Source organism: Hylaeus volcanicus, chromosome 7 (assembly GCF_026283585.1).
Source record: "Hylaeus volcanicus isolate JK05 chromosome 7, UHH_iyHylVolc1.0_haploid, whole genome shotgun sequence".
Taxonomy (NCBI): Eukaryota; Metazoa; Arthropoda; class Insecta; order Hymenoptera; family Colletidae; genus Hylaeus; species Hylaeus volcanicus.
In genome coordinates this window covers 19,205,759-19,227,356 of record NC_071982.1, presented here as the reverse complement: position 1 = coordinate 19,227,356, position 21,598 = coordinate 19,205,759, and the positions used below count along the sequence as shown (strand labels likewise).

General features: G+C 48.8%; 1 protein-coding gene across 3 annotated transcripts in view; it reads left to right on the top strand.

Annotated features, from left to right (window-relative positions):
* The window catches only part of LOC128880508 (uncharacterized), a 261,987-nt gene that overhangs the window by 105,568 nt on the left and 134,821 nt on the right, over positions 1-21,598 (top strand). Inside the window, exons 2-3 of one of the 3 annotated variants that reach the window (XM_054130691.1) lie at positions 9,642-9,991; positions 10,054-10,181. The exons of 1 other annotated variant lie outside the window; for it this stretch is intronic. Coding sequence is in view for 1 of the 2 variants with exons in the window: in XM_054130690.1 (XP_053986665.1) it covers positions 9,954-9,991 (38 nt within the window). In the remaining variant the exon portion in view is untranslated. The remainder of the gene's footprint in view (positions 1-9,641; positions 9,992-10,053; positions 10,182-21,598) is intronic. One more of the 3 variants, XM_054130690.1, reaches the window with a different exon arrangement.

The following is a 21,598-nucleotide window of genomic DNA, read 5'->3' as shown; positions in this document are numbered from 1 at the left end:
TATCGATCCACCTTTCAAGGGGTGCGTTGTGGATTGACGTTATCTAGGTGCTACCAAAGAAAAATTCTACATCAGAATGAAACGGTTTTTGTTTCTTTCAAAGGGACCACCCTTTGCCTATACGTGCACAAAATACAGTCGGTCCCATGAATATTCGTACCGTGTGTGTCTATTGAAGAAATTTATTTAAATTAAATGGTAGGTTTGATGTTTCCAAGTGTATGTTTGTATAAATATGTATATATGTACACATGTATAAACTTATTCGTATACATATTTATAATGAAAAATTCATTTGGTAACATCAAAACTATTATTTAATTTAGTTAAACTTCTTCGATAGATATAGACAAAGCAGTTTAGTAATTCTGCAAAATCCTGAAATAACGCTGAAATAAATAAAGAACGATGTAAAAGAGACCGTGGAAGACCCAGAAAGGGAGTTTGGGGTAGAGTTGAGGAGTGGTCGAGAAAGAGAAGGGCCTGACTGAACCAAGGTAGGGGGTGTGTTTCCTGCGTTATAGTGGCTGTAAATTTCATACGCGGATTCCGCTCGAATCTTCGTCTCGTTGCATATACATATCTGCTCGCAATTCCACGCGGTTACTGCCTTGCCCAGACGAGAGCACCTGAATTTGAGCAGCTCCCGCTGGACTACCTTTCGAAGGAGGTCCTCCTCCTCCTCTTCTAGAAGGGGTAAATTTCTAGGCAACGCTACGCGAGCCCCTTTTCAAGCCAGCAACTAACGAACTGGGAAGCGAGCCGCGCACTTTTTTCGTGAACGATTATCGTACGTTCCCTTGGAACGATTCCGAGGAATACCCTTTTAAGGAAGCACGGTAAATTGGCCGTCTTAATTGGCCCCCTCGTAGGTGTACCGTTTCGTTGCCTCCCCGTGCTTCCATTCCCTCGATGCAGATGCTTCTCGTTCAGGTAGGAATCGCTCGAGGAGGGGAGTAAGATTTATTTTAGGGATCGAAAGGGTACGGTTGCGAGGCAACCCCTGTTCCCTTTATCCGAAAGAATGGAGCGACATTTAATCCGACGGATTCCTTCGATGCGTGACGCACGCTCGATCGTTAATTTTTAATTCGACCGCCGTTTTTTTCTTCTTTACGTTCACTGGGACCCCCGCGCAGATTCGGCACGCGCGACGATATTTTAATCCCCTGGGACACGGAGATATTGCAACGGGGGTACCGTGACACGCACGGGGGTGGCGACGAAAGGGCACGAGGTCGGCCCCATAAATTAGGGGCAGGGGAATTTTCGATGGGCTTTTTTTCCCCCTGCGTCTCGCGATGCAACGACCCCGCTCGGCGTCGCTTCCGTGATTCCAGCCGCGGTTTTTGCGAAAAACAAACGAATCCGGTTTACCGCTTCCTGCTCGGGCGCCGCCCAATTTTAACAATGTACAGCGGGCGAAATTACAAAAGGGATATTTATGGATTACTTTTTCGCCAGGGTTTTGTCAAAATACAGACACAAAAACAGGTTTGACTGTACTATCTCATGTAATATCCAAAAATTCTATGCTCCGACTCCACGAGGCTGAAACAATAATATTGGTCGTCCTTTTTACGCGGGTATTTGGTCGATAGCCCTCTCGGCTCGGCCGCGTGGAAAAGAAAAACACGGCAACCGGCGCAATGGCGGAAAACGCCGCACAAAATTGGGGATCGCGCGGGCGTCGTGAGCGCGAAAAAAAGAAAGAAACGGAGCCGTAAAACGCGAGCTGCAACCTGGCGAGGACGATCGTAAAAGTCGTCGCGCGGCTTTATAATCGATCCCGGTACCCCTCGCTCGTAGCCACGGGAAAAAATTTCGTGAATATTTCATCGTTCGGTAACCCTCGCCCCCGGTGAGTTGACGCGCGTGTCCGCCTCGAGGAGGACAGACATCCAACTTTTTTTCCATCGCGAAGAAGTCGATCGCTTATTCACGATATCTCCGTTCTTCGACGACGGGGGCGTCTAGGTCGCATGCAAATTTCGGAAAAAACTGCAGCCCTCGAAGAAAGGAAAGTATCTCCTTTCAGGCTGCTTTCAATCTCCCCGACGACCTTGCCTCTCGTAGACCTTCCTCCATTCTTTTACCTTTATCGTCGCAAACCCCCTTCACCCAGGGGCCACCCATTCGACATCGTATCCTGTATCCATCCCCTTCGACGCAACGGTATGTGCGTCGCTTCTTCGCCATACCATTAGGAGTTATTATGGTTTACGGTAACCGAGCGGTATCGGCGTAAGCCGTCGCAACCCGGCCGGCATTATACGAGATCTATTCAGGATACGGACAGCGAACGGCGGCTATAGTATCTATTACGCGTGCCGTTATTACCGACGCGGAGTAAGTATCTTTCTCCAGTGACGTAAGCCGTCGTCGTAACCGTACGAATCCGGTTATGGTAGCGTAGACCGGTAACGAACGATCGTTCCTCCGGTCCTTGGCACGACCGTGAAAAGTACGGAGCTGTTACCATCGCGAGAGCTATGCCGCGCTAACGTAAAACCGCGATTAACCGTACCCATTGCGTTCCGTAATATAGCGTGCACTGGAACGCTGGGTTAGCTCGTATTATTGGATGTAACTCGCGAGCAAGGTGTCGATGGAGTTCAAATTTTTACTGCGTTTGGGATTTGTTAGATATTTATATTCGAATAAATAAACAGAGGTAGTGGATGGCTCAGTGGTGGTCCTCGGTAGTTTAACTAAGAATTTTCCCATCTCGATGTAGCAGGAGGAATTAACCCTGCTTCTCGACCATTTTGCTCGGTCTAGACTTCCATTCAGGTGGGTGCACCTTCTACGAGAATTCCCGATAGTGAAAAGCGAGCTCCAGACGCAGTTTCGATCGACGGTGTCCTTGGACTTGCAAGCGTATCGAAGGAGTCCCACGTGGACCGTAACCCTCGCCGATATCCCGTCGTTACTCCTTCCGTAACGTCCTCCGCCTCCTTCCTAGACGCCATCCTCCTTTTCCGCAAGGATAGGCAGCTCGACGTCCGTAAAAAGGGAAACCTTTGCCGCTAAGGACTCGTCACCCTCGCATGACTTCTCGATTGGGGATGGTGCATGTATTCGCTTCTCCACTGTCTCTGATGGTGTCCCAGAAAGTGGAGTTTAACCCTTTCAAACTTGGACGTTTAGAGCAAATGTTCCTTGTTTCTTTTAACTTTCTCCGTACTAATTTTAACCCAAGTTAACTCTAAACATTAAATTACATTAGTACGAAGAAAAAAAATAATCCATATCTGAAAGGGTTAAGGGCTTGCTACTCTTTTTTCTGAACATCTATACCCTAAAGCTCTAAAATCTTTATCTTCTTCTACACTCAGTCAATAACGCGCAATTTCTGCGCGGTATAAACTCTGATAGCTTTGTTATCCGATGGAGGATTTCACGCCACCGGAAGTTCCATCGACGAGGGAAAAATCGCGTTTGAGTAATTTCGACAGGGAACTCGGCGTAATAATCGTTTCGACGAGTGTAAGCGAGACGGGGCAATAAAAATGCGCCGTTACGAGCGTATCTCCACAGGAAATATTCGGGGGTGTCGTAAATAAATATCCTGACTTATGGGATCGTGCATATTGCCCGGCTGGAAATCGTACACCGCGAAGGATCGCGGGATCCTTAGGAAATAGAATTCGCCTGGATATTTTGGGCGTTTCGCGACTCTTTATGGGAACATCGACGTTTTATATGGCTCGGCCGTCCGAATAGCAAATAATTTCGCGATATCCGCGTAGGAGCGGAATTACACGTATCTCGGTCCGTATTCCGTACACGCGGAGAATTATATCCCCCGGTTCGGGAAATATATTTACGCGTGAAATTTTTATTCCGATTGGACTCGTTTCATTGGCTCCGCGGCGGCGGTATCCGCCTCGACGGATATACGTCCGAATCACGCTCTGTTTCTTGCGGTCCGTCAAAATCCTATTACCGTATCGCTGACCCGGAACCCCGATAAACTTTCGGAATTCAAATATTCAAATATTCGATATCCAACGCGCTTTCCGCTCGATCGTCCCTAATAACGTCTCTAGCGTGTGGCGATAGATCCGAGGAAGCAGGCGAGCTGGACAGAAATAGAAATACCGAACGTACGCATCACCGAATTTATTAGAAGTTATCGAGATGTTGTGGGATGAAAAACATCGTGAAAAATATGGGTAACGGACGTGTTCGGTCGCGACGTGTGTTTAAGAAGTTCCGACTTCGTGGATCTAAAGGCGTGCGAGGAGATTCGTGTATTACAGTTTCATTTTGCGTTCTCTTCGAAGGTTCATCGACGAGTTTTAGAGGCAGTGCCTTCTAAATATAATGTCGCCGCGAGTCTGCACGTTCTGACGAGACAGTGACACGCTGGTGCGGATGGAGTCGAGGGCCAAAGAAGCCTTACGGCTGTCGACCCGGCGCTAATGCGTTGTCAGACGTCGAGCTCGTGTTCGCCCTCCCTCGATGTTCCTTTCCTCTGACTCGATTAATGCCACCGATTATTTATTTGTCCGACATCTTCATCGCGCGATTGCGTTACACGAAGAAGAAAAACGAGACGTTATCGAAGCAAATAATAGAAGTTAATAGCCATCCATTTTCCACGGTCCATTTTTCACTTGGACCATGTGTAGCATAAGGTAAACATCCACTCGAGAAGATAAAGCGCGCAAAGAGGCGAGATGATGCTTGCGAACCGAACCTTATCGAAGACAAAGCTGCGTTCCAACGATGGGTATCGATTCTCGACCAAGCGTTTCCCGACTCGAATTAATTTCCGTCCCGTCGACGAGGAAGATCGCAGTAGCGCGGATCCGTCGGAGATTTATGCGTGGCGGATGATATCGCGACGATCGACAAGACATCTGAGCACCGTCGTAGTGGGACGTCAACGACTATCGCTTGGACGCAATGAGGCACGTCATCCTCGAATAATTTGTCAAGGTGGCAATAATTTCACGCGTCTCGTTTCCCCGAGGCCGCTGGAGCTGACAATAACCGTCTGACAATTTGTCACGCGATGAGAGATGAAAAACGGTCCAAATTGTTCTGATTATTTATTGGTATCTACGGATCTGCACCCTTTGGGTCGATTGCAAACAAATTTTATTGTACAGCTTGCGATTGAGGGATGTGACTAATAAGACCATCGCATTTTTATAATTCCTTGGAAGAGTTTGACGTGACGCATTCTCAACTAGCGAGCAGAGCTATCCATAGCCCCGGAATTCGAAGGCTCGGCATTCGCGGGTCGTAATTGACCAAGAATTTCGCGCTTAAAGAGTCCAGAGTCGCGAGCTCCCGACTGGGGGCCTGCGAGTCGGAAAAGCCGATTTGTCGGTCGACTTCTGCGCGATCGAATCACGCGGAGAAGGAAGAAAGTAACGTCGAAGGGAGTCTTTGGTGAGGGGCCACGCTAAGATCCAACGGAGACGGACTCTCTGTATGCGATTGGCCGCGTTATTTCCGAGCCATCTCGCTCGAAGCTTCTGTCCGGCTCGAGCTGCCGGGATACGTCCTGGGAAAATTGCAAGAGCTTTCCGAAGAGAAGCCGAGCGGACGCTGAATTTTCTTCGCTCTCCGCGCCAGCCAACCAGGCTCTCCCGCTCGTGCCGGCGCCTCTCCTCCAGCGATTTTTCAATTTCTCCGCGTTTCTCGAGCCGTACCCGTCCGATGTGTTTACCATTTCCTGCATTGCTCCGTGTACATGCGCTATATTTACCGAACTTGCAACACCGCCAGGCGAAGATAGAGAGAGGAAGCCGTGCTCGGTTTATTTGGCTTCCTTAGCCGGCGAATCGATCGCGACCGCGAGACCCTATCGTTATTATTTTCTAAAATAATCCCTCCTGCTCCGATTCCTTTCGGACGTCAACGTCAATCCTTTTCGAACCATGGATGGGAACGTTCGTTAGGTTACGGCGATGTTTCTGAATTCTTCGTAATTAAAATGGACGAAGTGCGCGGGAAATGTTTTGTTTCGAAAGGTTAGAGACACTGAGTTAGGGGATGAAAATGTTCCTTCCAAGCAAAACTGGTCTCTCAAGGACATTCACCAAGTGTGGAACCCAGATCTGAAAGAGTTAAACATCCGGTAGAGCGTGGAGTGCCGGTCATCGTTGATTGGAGGATGCTCATCAAGGCCTTCGCGGGTTTTTCTTGTCCGCGGAAGGCAATTTTCCATGGGCGATGACCGCCACTTCCGGTTCGGCTCGGGGGCCAGTACCCGGTCACGAGAACGTCGTTACTTAGGCGGACGAGGCACGAGGCGTCGAGTTTCGTAGTATCAGCGTGTTCGTGACGACGTGCTGACCTCTCTACGAGGTGCTGACAGACGGACGCGACGATTAGAGGTGGCTGGTTAAAATACTGACATCGCCGGAACGCTCGGAATAAGAAGGAAAGAGGACGTCTCGTGTCCGATGCGCCGTGCACGAGATATCCACTCTTCCGAGAAACTCGCTTCTCCGATCGTGATTCGCTTCTCTAGGAGGATAACTTCACACGATTTTTCCTGGTCTCCCTCCTTCGAAGAAATTTTTTCCCTTTTATGCATCCGAGAATTCCGTCCAACCCTCGAACCATCCCTATCTGTTGGTCCGTTTGGCGCGTCTCGCCAATTTGTCAGTCGAAATTGGTGTCGTCATATTCGTCGCGTAATTCCATTTCGCTAACTGTTTGCCCCGATAGTCGACCGGAGAGTTCGAGTCTATTGGAATTCCAATCGTCGGTAGCGTGCTCCTTGATCGTACGGTTGTAATACAGCGGTGCATCTGGCTCCCGAAAATTTCGAGTCTCGTGTCCGCTTTGGCGAACGGTTATTGGCCCTTCGTATATACCCTGGTATAACGGAGCGCGATCGTTGTCGGACCGCACGGTCTACCGGAATCTTCCAGGAAGAAATAATCCACCGAGTCGTCTGACCTATTTTCGAGTAGTCCTAGGTCCTGGGGTAGGATCCCTCCAGGAGTTCGGGGTTGCGCTCGTGTCTGTGGCTCGATATACACATTTGTCGCATCGATACGGTCGATTGGCGCGCCTCGTCGAATTCCATTGTCTTCCGTCGTTGGAAAACTTCGCCGCGATTGTTACGACTTTCCTCGACCGTGTAGCTTTCGACGGTGCACTCGGTTTAGCTGGGACTCCGACGGGGAACGCTCGGAGAATTCCCTGGGATCTTTCGTCGGAACGTGAATCGCGGCTTTAAGTACAAAACGTCGATAATACCCTGGAATGCCCTGGCGTTCCACGCTGTGCTCGCTTCCGAAAAGAATTACCCGAGGAAGGAACTTGTTCGCACGGTGTTTTCGATGTTAGACGGAGATGGATCTGCACTCGCCATATTTTACATACAGGGTGGTTCACGCAACGCGAGGACCTTTGTAACTTTCAAAATATCCGTTGCGTGAAAAAATGTTATATACAAAAGTTACGTGGTTTAAAAGGGTACTCAGATGCTGGTATTCTAGCCCAGAATTTCTTACCTCTGTCGTCACCCCCGTACATTCTGCTCCATTCTTCTGCAAACGCGAATCTGTTATTCGACTCCTTCTCGAAGAAACTGAAGAAAGGCGTCGACCCCGTTTACCGTCTCTCTTTCTCTTCGCTCAAGTCTTCCGAAAGCCTCGGTCAAAGGTCAGCCTTTATCAGGGAAACAAGCGTGTTCCGTGGCTCTACATAAACGTCGGTTAAGATTGTCCGCGTGGCGAAGCACGCCCAACCACCCAAGCTCCGACACCACCGGTCCCGTTGCTCGCTCCGATAAGCTATGCAGCGTATGCACATGAAAAAGTAGACGACTTTTGCGCGGCACGGCCGCCGTAGATCAGCGCTGCTCGGACGGACGAGCTCGCCGCGGTGGAAAAGAATTCACAAACCGAAACGACGTCGCATTCTTCGGCCCAGGAACTCTGCCGCGGAGTTTCGTTCCGCTGCGAATATTACAGAACCGGGAGATAAAATCCGAAGTTATGCTCAGCGCATATCTTGAAAAATTCGAGGCTAGATAATCTCTGCTCTCGGAAATTCGCGACGAAAACCGAATTAATCCTCCGTTGGCGACTTTAAGTCTGTTAATATGGTCGACAGGCTTGCATGTACACCCTCGCTCAGAAGTATGTGGTATCCGAAGTAATCTCATTTATTTTGTAATATTTCGCAATAAATGTTTTTGATATATTGATTCTGAACTTTTCCATCTAAACGACCCCATAGTTCCACTAAAAAATTTTATATGCCACTCGAAACATTTAATATTAAACGTTGTTAAATACGCATTCGATATAAAATTTAGCAACAAAAGTTGTATAGTAATAATTTACGGTGTATATTAATTATTAAAACAAAACAAAGAAATAACTTAATTTTTCACAATTTCGCAAATAATTTATGAAAAGTTTCAAAAATATATATCAAGTACTTTGCCCGCGTGCTTTGTTTAAAACAATATAGAATATTCACTCACGAGCTCCTACGATCAACAGAAACAATGTAAAATTCGTTCCACGCCTCGGCGTCAATCTCTGCAATCCAATGACAACATCTTCCTCCCCTAATCCAGAGGTTTTGGACTGCTCAAGCTTACTCCTCCTCTCGCGAGCGAATTTTTCCCCCGACCGCAGTGCATTTGGCGATTAAAGGGGAAAAGGTTTTCGGTAAACGCAGTCGCGAGCAACCAGGGGAAACCCAACCACGCTCGGTTGCAACGGGAAATTCCATCTCCTCGGATTCCCCCGTATCAGCTAGCAGCCGATTTTCCGTTTCCCGTTCCGAAGAAATTGGATTCCCTTGTATGCGGTGTGGACGGTCGGCTTATTTCGTGAAACAGCGCGCACCAAGAACGAAACGCGACCTTTTGTCCACTGTCTGCTCGCTAAGGCCCGATGGACGGGGGTGCAAATACGGGGGCTAATTCACGGACGTGTTTGCACGAAAATTCGCGCGGCCAGGTCTGCGGAGCGAACGTCCACGGCGGAATTTCTGTTCGTTTACTTAAAAATTCCATTAGCCGTGGCCGTCGCGTACCCTCGCGAGGGTGCCCCCGTAGCTTTGTTTGTTTTTATTAATTAAAATCAAGCCACGTGGGCGCGATCCGCGTACGATCATCGGCTCGTAAGCTCTGCAAACGTTTACGAGAATCTCGTAGACGCCGGAGGAAATTGAATCTCCGAGGAAGGTAAATCGCGACCGACTCGGAACCGAAATAATATGTCCGACGCTTGGGAACGGGACCAGTCCGTCCGAAAATACAAACGATTCTATTAACTCGTCCCGCGGACACTGTCCTCGTCTGGGGAAAAACGGAGGAGGGAAAGAGAAAAGCCGCGCGGAAAGCGGAAAAAACTCGTTGATACCGTTGGCGTGCCGATGCGGACGTGCCTTTTATTACTCTGCATGCATTTAAATACAAAGCGCCTCGCTCTCCCCGTCTACAGTGAGCTTACCACTTCCATGGAATTTGTCGGATGTTCCTGAAAGGAGCACAACGCGAGCCGTTCCGTGGGATGCTCTTTGTGCCACACCCGCCTCGCAAACCCTCTTCCCTCGACGTCCACGCGCGCGTAACATCCCTTCTCGTTCCTTTTTACGCGACGTTCCGACGTTATTTTTCTATCCGTCGTGTCTTCTTTCTTTTTCAGGTGAGCATTACGACGCCAGGCCCTAGGATCCCCTCGTTACGTACGGGGAAACTCAAAGAAACCGGCGGAAATGCACGGAGCGAGAGAGAGAGAGAGAGAGAGAGAGAGAAAAGGAATATTCCGCAGCGCGGGAGAAAATCCTCCGCGGGGATGATCCACGTTAATAAAGATAAGAGTAACGCCGCTCCCGGCCCGACGAGAGAGAACAGCGAAATTAAATGTCCAGAACTCGCGTCCCGAGATTCGTAACGAGATTGTATTTTTAATAGCGCGTTTTGCCGGGAAACGACACGTTCCCGCGGAGAAAGGAGAATGGCGATCGAACTTGGAGAGGATCGCGGTTTAACGAGGTACTGAGGATGGTATATTAACTTAGACTCCAAATTACCGCTGTTATTTCTTTCTCTTCCAGAAGTGGCTGTACTTACTTATTTAAAGAGTTACTTCTTGAGGGGGAGACGGTCAAATTGCCCTCGAGTAAGGGCTTCTTTCGGAATTAATTTGCGGGAAAGGAGGCCAACTCCGGACTTATCCTACCGGGTAATGTTTATTTGCATGTCGAAGAGTGGGATTAATTAAATTGTTAAATTGCTAAATAACGGTTGGGATTAAAATCAGGGTTAGCTCGCGAGTCGTCGTTCTTTCGCCATCCTTACGGTGGCTTCGAATTCCGTTGTCGAGCTGCTCGAGCTTCCGGCTTGAGGACCCCCGGTTCGCTTTAATCCATTTCGTCGCTTCGAGTGGCCGATTAGCGCTCCAGCAAGCGTTCGAGCACGCGTGCAACCAAGCCGGAGGTTATAGTATCCGTGTCCAAGGTAATTCGATTGATAAGGTGTAACAGACCGATTTCGGGGATTAACGAACCTTAAAAACCCTCGTTGTCTTCGCCAACGTTGCAAACCTTTGACGGGTTGAACTTTGCATTTCGTTACACGGTTCAGGCAAAATCTCGTCGCAAAGCACCCGCTAAATGAGTCGATTGCGAGCGAGCTTGAAGAAAAAATTAATTAGGAAAAATAACGAGGAAAGTTCAATCTGCACGGAAAACATTCGCGAGTCTGATCATTTCAAAATCAATCCCATAAGCCACGATTTAAGCTCCAACACCCTGGGACTAAGATTTGATGTTTACATTTAACCCGAACCATACACCACGGGCCAGGCTCGTGATAATCAGTTTTGTAGCTTTTGTTAAGCCATAGTAGATAAGGTGCATAGATTTTCCCTCTTCAAAGATTCAGTGAGAAGGGTGGAGAAGATGTAGAGCAGTTAGGATGTCGCCTCGGGAAGTCCTTAACGCCACTGGGAATTATCTTGGGTTTACAAGAAGTTCGCAAATGAAACAACCTTCTCCTCGAGGCGTCCTCTCCGGATGACCGCGAGGAGGGTACCGTCCAGGACGTGTAATGCGATCTGGCAGACCTGCTCGTAACGCAGTTAGCTCTGCAGGGTCAACTCGCTCCCCGGCGCCGCTAATAACTCGGGGCTACCGGTAACGCGAGCTATCAGGCACAGGTACACAACCGCCATCACGATCTGCCTACCGCTTTCTCGCGTGTTCTCACGTACTTATCGCCCACGCCGAGCTCGCTACCTGATCCGCCTACCGGGACCTACCTCTGTTCCCGATGCAGACGTCAGATACGTCGTGGGCTGATGACTCGATGGACTGGAGAGGGTTCGAGGCTGTAGATGTCAAGGTCCTGCTGCAAGAAGATGGCCGTATAGAATAGGTGTCCGTTGATTATATCTAACAAGAGTGTGTTAACACGTTAGCTGCCAGATTAAACCTCATGAAAATGTCTAGCAAGTTGAAATTTCGTGATATTTAATTTCTTAACCTCGTCAGATTCACGAATCCTCTTCACATTTATTTTCATTACCACCTCGCCTACAGAATTGATCCTTTCAGTTCCTCAGTGAAAAGTCCTGTTACCCATTTCGGGGTGACGTGGCGACCCACGTGTAAAGTTTCTTCAATTTTCTAGATCTCCTCTTGTCTTCTTTAGCAACTGACTGTGCAACTAACGCTAATCTCCATAGATACCCCGAAACTTTTCAAAATTTTATTTCGAGTGCTCCTCAATCCTCCTTAGATTAAAGTCTCCCTCTCGGTCTCCCACGCATCCTTGAAACTTCGCGAATGGGAGACCTTCGACGTCCCAGCAGACCGAAAATGAAACTCGTTTTTTAACTTATCGTCGAGATTAGCTCGACCCCGCGTCGATAAGGGACTCCTAGCCTCCCAACTGTTTCTCGACCAACCGATAAGGCGAATCTTCCCTCGACCCGGTAGATTACCTGCGTTCCAGCAAAGGCCCAGTCGGACGTGGTTCCAAGTCGATAACGAAACGTTACCTTCCACGCAGACTTGTCTTTCAAGTCTCGGCCAGATACACGTGTAACTACATTTACTCGTCGAAGGACACGCGTTAATGGAGGACGTACGTACCGAGGCGAAGGAGCGTCTGCCTAGAAGGTTGGCCTCGGTCATCGAGAGCTCCCGAGCGATAGCTTCGAGATACACTTAAGGCTTAATTGAATTCCAACCACCGGGAACTTCGGACCCCACCCTTGGTCCCGTGCTTACCTAAATCACATTGCCATTTACGCCGGGGACACCGGGGAGGAGAGACCTCCCCCCGCGATCGATGAATCAAATCACCCGCTTCCTCGTCGTGTAACGAAGATCGACTACCTACGCTTTTCCTTCCCTCGACAGGGGGATGAACCGACGCCAGGCGTATGGTCTCGCGACGCGAACACTCGTCGCGCTTTAACAGACCCGGAGACCCAGGGACTAGACTTTAGACTACTCTAAATTATGAAAATTAGATCGGTAGCAGGACGAAATATCTTGGGTTACCACTAAGCATAAAACGAGATCAGGCAAAGGTCCCCGATAAAGTTTTAAATGGCGTGGTCCATACAGGGACCACAGTGGTGGAAATTTAATATCCAGGAACCGTTTTGCTGTTGTTTTAAAGGTGTGGTGGTGTAATATCAGGGTTGCTCGCGGGCCAACTAGTTGGATCGAGGGCTCAAAGGCAGACCAGGACTAGAAATTGGAAACGGACGAGCTTCTTATTAGAAAAGCCATTCTCGCGAGACCGCTCGATGAGTCAGCGGGGACGTTTCTGGGGGACGAGGATAGTTTGCCAACGACATTCCGGTCTTACGCTTGGTTACCCTTCGACGGTCTTGTCCAGTACTCTGGCGGATACTCCGTCGAAAACGAACGCTTCGGTGAGCGTAATTAATTAACGCTTCGACGACGCGCCGTTTGTTTTGGCGCACGTTCGCGGGCGAGCGAAATTTAAAAACTTCGTTCTCCAAACCTGACGAGGCACATAGGGATACAATGTTCGATGTCCGTGCTTCACGTATAGAAATATTCTAAATGATTTCTCCTAAAAAAGGTAATTCGACTGGACCATTACGCGTACACGCGCAACGCCGATGTTCTGGCTTCAACCCCCCTGGTCCTATCCCTTTCGGTTTTCCTTTCTCCTCTAACGACGTTCCGCAAAGGATAATACGAATCCCAGGAGGTACTTCTGCTTCACGATCCGACTCCTTCTCTCCCCTTTTTCTCGGATTTTCCACCCCCGCTTTTTCCTCGCACGACCGCGTTTTACCTCGCCCCAAACTCGATTGTGTTTTTACACGAGCTTTCCAGTCCTTGGTAAACGCTAGATACATACTCGCTAAAAATCGAGCCTCAAACGTGTAAAATAATATTTCCGACAACGCTAAAGAATTCTCTGTTTAAAGAGGAAGGTTCCAGCGAACAGTGGGCGAGGATTTCGCTCTTATCGCGACACGTCCCTCGTCATCGCTCGCGCCAGAAGGGCGAGGCACGTTTTACAAGGCAAACTGTTAACGTTCCGACGGTAAACGCGCCTAATCTTGGCCAGGACGAGTTTACACGAGCGGGGTGACACCAGCAGAGCCAGTCTGTCGACAGAAACGCCCAGCTGGTATTCTTTCCGAAGCTATTTCGTTACACGCTCCGCGCTTAGGGCGAAACAGCCTATCAAACGTTTTACGATCCTCGGAGTCTTTCGGTGTTGGGTACAAGCGCGATTACACGTACCCCTTTTCGTCGCGGCTCGAAAGTCGATCGAGTTAAAAATCGAACGGCAGGGAATCATCGTTTCAAGACGTCGAAGCTCCCGGATATAAAATCGAGTAATTGATTCGCTAAGAACCGATCGCAAAAGGCTTCGACTCCCCTTTGTTCGGGGGCTTCTTTTGTAGGGAGTCGATGGCGAATAAACAAGGTGAAAGGAGGCCCGATATCCGACGAAATTGTCAATAATTGTTTCTGTATAAAACGCTCGATGGTCTAGTTGCTTGTTCTTTTGTTACGAGCTTCCTGCGTCCGACTGCACCCTTCGAATCGATAAGCAGAGTTGCTTTGTTTGAACCAAAGCACGAAGAGATACGGAGCTATCGACCTTTTCAAAGGACCGTACAGCTAGTCGATACTGATTGCATTTAAATAATACGTGGGTGCGTCACGCTCTACTTTAACCTTGTTTTCAACGACTCGCAACATACAGAAATGACAAAACAAAAAAAAAACAGTAGATCCTCGATTCGTAGAAATAATTACTGGCTCGAGGTTTCCACCGACGGAACGACCGTAGGGTTTCTCTAAAGATTCGATAGGGAATACATGCAGCGAGGGTCCAGGGAGATCCGGTGTCCAGCGGAAGGAGCCGAAGATACAAGTCCGATAAGCGAGGGACGCTTAGGCGAAACGAAACGAGGATTATCCGAAGTCCTCCCATCGAATCCCGTGGGATGCTCGCCTCCACCTTTTCGATTGCTCGGGGCCGTCTAGACGCCCGTTGGAGCGAGACGGGGGAAGGTGAGGTGGAAGAGAGGAACAAGCTGACCAGTCGAGAAACCAGTGATCCACCGTCGACACCTACTCCACTCGAACGAACGAAAAGTGGCTACGAGATATTCTCCAACGTGGACATCCACTCTCGCATTCGTGGAAACTCTGGTCGGAGGAACCCGTACCAGAGGTGGGGGAGCACCAAAGGGAAAATAGAGGAAGAGGTCCCTCTGATATATTACGCCGATACACCGACACTCGTCGATTCGTCCTCCGAATAGAAATCTCTGGTCTTTTTATTCGCCCCACCGTGCACTCCCAACGCCTCGCTAATCCCGCAGTCCATTCCAAAGAGGACTGCTCGACGGACTGCTGAACACGCTCCGCACGATATCCACTCGATCGATCGGTCTAGACGAGTCTCCCGATCCTCGCCCGTCTTCCGTAAATCTCACGGATGATCCAGCGAGTGATTCGTAATAAAATCTGCTTGAACGTTCGTGCCCCCTTCCCTTGCTAATTAGGTCGCAAAATTTCAGAGAATATTCAACGGGAACGACTTGTAGAGAACCAATAGACATCGCCCTCTCGTCACACGTTCAAATACGTAGTTTGTGTTTTACACACGAGACGCTAGGAGTACCTCAAGCTTTGATTCTTTGGGCTCGGAAGATGACTCTCGGTCATCGCTAGGTTCGACGTAGTAAATCTACCAGTGTCCATTAATCTAAGATTAGAAACCAGAAAAAAGACCTCGAGTGTAAAGTTAAGACTCTACGTCTACGTTCTTGGGTATCGTCGTCCCAATTTAACCATGCATAAACAAGGATGTAGTACAGGTTGAAACAGAAAAATCGTCACCTCGTTCCTCTTTGCTCCCCTCGACGAGAGAACGTCTCGAGGAGGATCGATCGGCATTGTTTAACGGTGGACGTGCGACCCGATCCGTTCCACCCCCGCCTGTTTTTTCCCCGTTCACACGGGGGACACACGACGAAGAGGCAGAGTCGTCGGCAAAGAGGCCAGAAGAGAAGCTCGCGACGAGCGTCCTGCTGAGGCAGCATCTGCACCGGAGTGCATGGCCGACGCTCCTGTTAGCACGCTGCATCCGCGTCGCAACGAATTCACCACGTTGCAGATCCTCGAGTGCGGCCTCGAGATATCGCCGCCTGCATCGAGTATCTCTGCGCCCGGGAAGACCGTGTATCGCGGTGGAAACTCATCTGGAGGACGGAGGGGAAATGAGGGATCCCTGATAGAACGCGATATTGTTTACCAAGCGGACGTTTCGCGAGAAATCCATCATTTTTTATGGGAGATCTTGTCGACGTTGAAATATGACGCGAACCATGGAAGACTAGGAATGAAAAGGTGTACAGTTTAGAGTAACCTTTGCGATGTTCATTTCTGTGGGGTAGTCTCTGCTACATTTTCAGTCTCCATTCTCGAACATCCATACCCTGTCTCGCAGACACATCTCTCTTACTCGGTCCTAGTTATCCTCCATTCGCGATCGTTTAGTCCCGGATCGATAAAAATCTCACGATAATCGAATTATCCAGACGCGATCACTCGCTACTCAACGTCACCGATTCGACCGAGGGGAGGACGGTTGGAATCGATCGTTTATTTTTTAACGACCTGTACGCGTAGTTTTTTTCCCGCGACAAAGCGCGTACTATCGACGGATAATTAGGATGGATGGGACGGGCGAGCGTGGACGAACTAAAAAGCGGTTGACACTGAGCGAAAGAGGAGGCTCGGTCCATAGATTTCGGACATGAACCGCGAGCAAAAAGAAACCTGGGCCTCGTTTAATTCCAGCCGAGACCCGCGTGAACGAACGACATATGGTCGATAATTTCGGCAGCTATACCAATGATCTCGGATCATTGCCAATTAATTCCCCCCACGCGTCGACACGCGTGATCTGCTCTCAGGTTGCGACTTTGGGCCTTTTATCCGCGGTACACCTGTTCGCGAAAGCTGCGAGCGGCGAGAGTTATTATGACGCGTCGAGAACGGTTAACTTTCACTGGCATGAAATTTAGGGCGGGATGATTGACAGAATTTTCTGAATACCGTGTGGCCGAGAAAGTTCGAAGACAAAAAGGAGCAGTTGCCTTGGTACCTCTTGCTTCATCGAACAGACTTGTTCAATGATTCGACCACCGTGAAGTAAAATTTGGTAGAGGCATATTTAACTTAAAAAAGTTTCGTCTCATCATCCTCTACAGGTTAATATTTTTTTAAAAATTGATTTAAGGATTATAAACATTTCTCTGAGCCCACTTCTCGAGGGCGTATCGATGTAGATAATCTACACCTTCAAACTGTAATAATATTAGTTCGTAGTTTCCAAAATAATAAAGGAAAGTGTTCTCCGTATTACATTAAAGTTTCTATCGTCAGCTTAGTCTGCCAGGTGCTAGGCTGCTTAGCCAATCACCTCTCGATTTTCGATTTTCGTGCCCGCGTTCCCCCGAATTCGTGCACTTTAAGTCCGCGATTAAACGATATCAAGAGTTCGAGAGTAGCGAGGAACATCCGCGGCAAAACAGCGGCGCTAAAGCTGGATCGGATTAGTGGCAGATTCTCGGTATACGGCGTTACGGTTTCGCGCGGCAAAGTTCCCTAAACGCGAGCCATATGTGTTCCGCTCCAACTGTCGACACAGTGGCTCCGAGTTCTGCTTGCTCCATAAAATGAGGAACAATTTTTTTATTCGACGTTGGAAGCAATCGTATGTTGTAGCGATGGAGTTCGTAGCGAATACGCATCCTACATCGAACTACGATACTTGTAGAGAAATAAGCCCCAGCACAACCACAATTACACCTAGTCTTCCGATCACTGTGCACGTCGACTCGGCACGCATCGCTCGTCGCGAGGTTTCAGGCCATTAGCGAGGCGCGTCCCCCGCCTGGCATTTGCTGAAAGTTCAGCAACGCCTCCGCATCGCGTTCTTCCCTCGATAAAGAGGAAGGCCGAGGAACGCGAAGGGAAATCGCGCAAATTGGCCGAGCTCGAGCCGGTTCGCCCAGACGAGAGGCCACCGATTCGAGAAAATATTCGAGGGCCCATTAGTTCGCCAAGTTCCCAAAGCATAGCCCCTTACGAGCACGGTACGCGCGCCGCCATTCGAAAATAGGTTTCCAAGCGGTCGATCCGATCGTTTAGCAGGAGGCGCGCGACGAGGCCCTCGTTAGTTCCGGAGAATTCGTCTTTCTTCCGCGCAATTACGGGCTCTCCTGGAGGCGCGCGGGCTATTACAAAGCTGGCTCGTTTAATTCCCGCGGATAAATCACCACTGACGGTCCTGAACGCTCGTTCCGACCGTTCGGCTTTCGGGGCTGATGTCTGCCCTCGTGAATCGAGCCCCAGCGACTCGCGCCGGGCGTCTCGAGAAATTAATCTCGTTTCTCGACTCGCTCTCTCGTGGCACGTTTTTTTCCGCACTGTATGCCTTAGGATGCAGTGAACAATTATTAGAAAAGAGGAGAAGGGTCCTTTTAGGCTCGCGGTATATAAAATTTACGAGCCTCACTCGACACAGGATCGCAAGGGGTTAATAAATTAATGCAACCATCGACGAAGGATTTCAACCTCGTCGTGTCTTGCTCTCTAAAGTGCCTCAGCGACGTTCCAGATAACTGGAGAGTTCATCTGGATCGCGTTCAGGCTTTCTCGGGCCCGTTATTGGCCAAATCGTATGGCAACTCGTAAGGGAATCCAATATTCTCGCGTTCTCGCTGAAACTGCCGTTTCGATAGTTCTTCGCATAAATTGTTTCCAACGCCTACCCTCTGTACGGAAAAAAGAGCTGTCGCGTCGAATCCTTTATCGTGTTGTACGATTCTCGACGTTCGATCCATCCTCCGAATCTCTCGTCGCGCCACTCGATTGATTAGAGAAGTCGCGTACGTCTCTCCTGCGGGTCGCAACCACTTGTCGAATTTCTTGTTTTTTCGCATTTAGATTTCTTGTTCCTGAATAGTTTAATTGTATGCGAAAGAGTTAAGTAAACCTTGTCCGCAGAAAGAAAAGAACTCAACCCACGAAGGATTAATAATTCAAACACAGAGCCTTAGAAATAACTATGTTTCTTAATTTCATCGTTCTTAATTTCCGTTAGTTAAAACTAGTATATTCGTCTTTCTGAAAATAATTGCCCCTTTAAAACTCGCTAGATCTCCCTTGTTCTCGGTGTAACGGCCACGGAGGTGGATCGCTCGGGCACGTTCCAGAGCCGTTGCGGGGAGTCTCAAGAAATTTATCGCGACACCGGTGGCGTCGTACGCGTCCTAAAAATCGGATTTCCAATAATATTCAGCGATTCCGTGAACGTCGCCGCTAACATCCGCGCGACACGCGAGGATGCTCGATGGCTGGATTCCGTGCCCGGGCATGCATTCGTCGACGACGAAATCGGCTCGAGGATCGTAAAACACCTACGTAGCTAGACTGTTTTCGATAACCTCGCGTCGATCGTTCTAGGCTGTGAAATATGCTGGGGCAGAACCGAGATACTTTTCAAAGGATGCTCGAGAATGTTCACTTTTCAAAGGAACGAGATCGTCGAGAGGTATTTAGCTGTAATTCAAGACACCCAGCTTAGTGCGAGGCTTTCGTTCTACTTAAAACGTGGAAGATGCTTGGGGAAATGAATAAGGAAACATTAATTTCTTGGTAGGTCGGAGCTTTGGGTATATTTAACAGGAAGAGTATTTTCTTTGGTTGAAATTATTTCGTTCTGCCTTCGAATAACCGAAGCATCGACACGATGGTCCATGGGAATTTTATTTTTGTATCGATATTAACAATGTATACACTTTCCTCGCGTTTTTTTATATTTTATTTGCGCTACATAAATAATAATACTTACTTTACGGGCAATATGTCCTTGATATCAAATACAGTAACAAAAAATAAAAAATCAGAAAAATGGAAACAAGCAACATATTCCCTCCTCCCGCCAAGGCAACACATCTAAGCTGGTTTGGTCGACTGTGTTTCGCGAGGCTAGTGGAGGGCCAACTTCTCCTGCCAACTTGTTTCGAACTTTTGACGTCGGTGTTCGATTCGGACGGACCTTGACTGTTCCCTCGGTCACTTGGACGGGCTTTCGGCGAATCGTCGAGGAAATTGGGTTGGCTCGGGACCGAGTTCCATCGAATGCATCCCCGAATCCTTCGATCCCGACCGTCTGACGCGGCGACTAACTGCGCGCATGGCGTTCCCATGGTTCGGGACTGGATTAACGTCAAACCGAGCAAGCCAGACTCTATGCACTTTGGACGGGTGCCTGCATTCGAATGCATATCGATGGAAATGTCGATCCATCGTCGTCGACTGGCTCGTTCCAAGTTTCGCGCTCCCGGGGTTTCCCCGTTCCGCGATGACGTACCCTTCAAACACGAACGGATTATTCAAAGGAAATTCGAGCGTTTCGCGCCTCGGGTGAGACCAACTTTCCACGGTTATCTCCGCCGCGATGTCAAATATCCTCGAAAATAACGTTTAACGCCTCGCGATTTCTTCGGTCTCGTACCAGCTCTAATTTGTGGAGATTTACTCGCAGCAATAAAGCCTTCGATTAGGATTCGAATCGCAAAAAATATTTCACGGTGGAGAGGGAGGAATTCGATTCACCGGAGAAGTTTGAAGTCCAACAAATCGATCGCATCCCTGATCAATTAACCCGATTTGTAACTGGAGCATAAATCGATGAGCCGATAGGAGGAATCGTTTGGCAAGCAGCGCGGTTAGGCGAACCGTTTCCCGGAGACATCTCGGTCGATTTTCGAGTGGTATCAGTTATTGCGATAATAGACGTCGGTAATCCATCGATTATCGTTAGCGTGGCAATAACATTACCGGTTTGACAATAATTTGATATATCGCCATTGACGTGTCCCATCGGCAGGGGGTGGAGGCGCGAAGCTTCCGATTCCAGGCACCTCCATCCCTCCGGACCGCCAACAGACGGTCGACTCGATTGCCCGATATCGATCGTCGTGCCCATCGATATTGGGCGCAAACAGGCTGCTACCCGCTGTTGTCGAATTTATCTGGCGATTAATAAAGCACTTAATCGCGCATGAAATTACCCGATCGTCGACGGATACCGCCGGACGGAAAATTGTTTCGCGAGATCGCGGAAAAAAGGAGCGAGGGGCTTCGACGGACGGTGAGTAATGTCACGGTTCGATGGGCCTCGATCCGACGTTAATGCGACGGAACCGTTACATTATGTAATTACAACGGTGCTCGATTCAGCGTTCGACCGCAGCCCGCGTTCGTTTCCGAGGAATAATTATTCCCAAACGAGGGCGGAAAAAGGATCGGGGTCGTGCGACGTAGGAGAACGATTCGCGCGGAATTATCGTTCTCCATCAGAATTGGGGACGAGTTTTTCAGTGGATGGAAAAAAGTGGGCCGATGGATACTCGTCGGATCGTCAGGTTGCGTGCTAGAAATGTGGAACAATGGGGAACGTAGGATCTTTAGACGGTGGATGATGTACTGGGATGTCCAGAATGTTCGTGACAATTTTTTTAGAAAAATTCAAACCTACTATTTAATTTAGAAACATTTCTGTAATAGGCACACAGGGTACGAATATTTATGGGAGTGTACATCATATTTTTATCATGATTATCTAGTTTTCACAGAGAAACGAGACCGATATATTTGGAATGATGCAACGATATAGATGGGGGGACATGGAATCTGGTAGTCGTAACAGGGGAGGGAATAGGGAAATTTCTTCGTCGAGCATTATCATAGAGATGGCGGGAAAACTCTGCTGGGAAATAATAAAAAAGAATTAGAACGGGTGCCAACTGCATTTCCATAATACGATGACGGCGTGGCGGAGGGGGTTTGCTGCAGCCTCGGTATTGCGCCTCGGATGGGGTGGAGAGGGTAGCGATGAATAATGCGTCGTCCTCGAGAAACATCGAATTCCAACGAATCGTTACAACGTACTCCCGCTACATCTGCCGACGATTTTCGTTGCCGGCGTTTCCGTATTTGATAATGATAATTTATTTACGGGGAACGGGAATCCCTTTGATGTTCCGCACATTTTACATAGACACGGGAA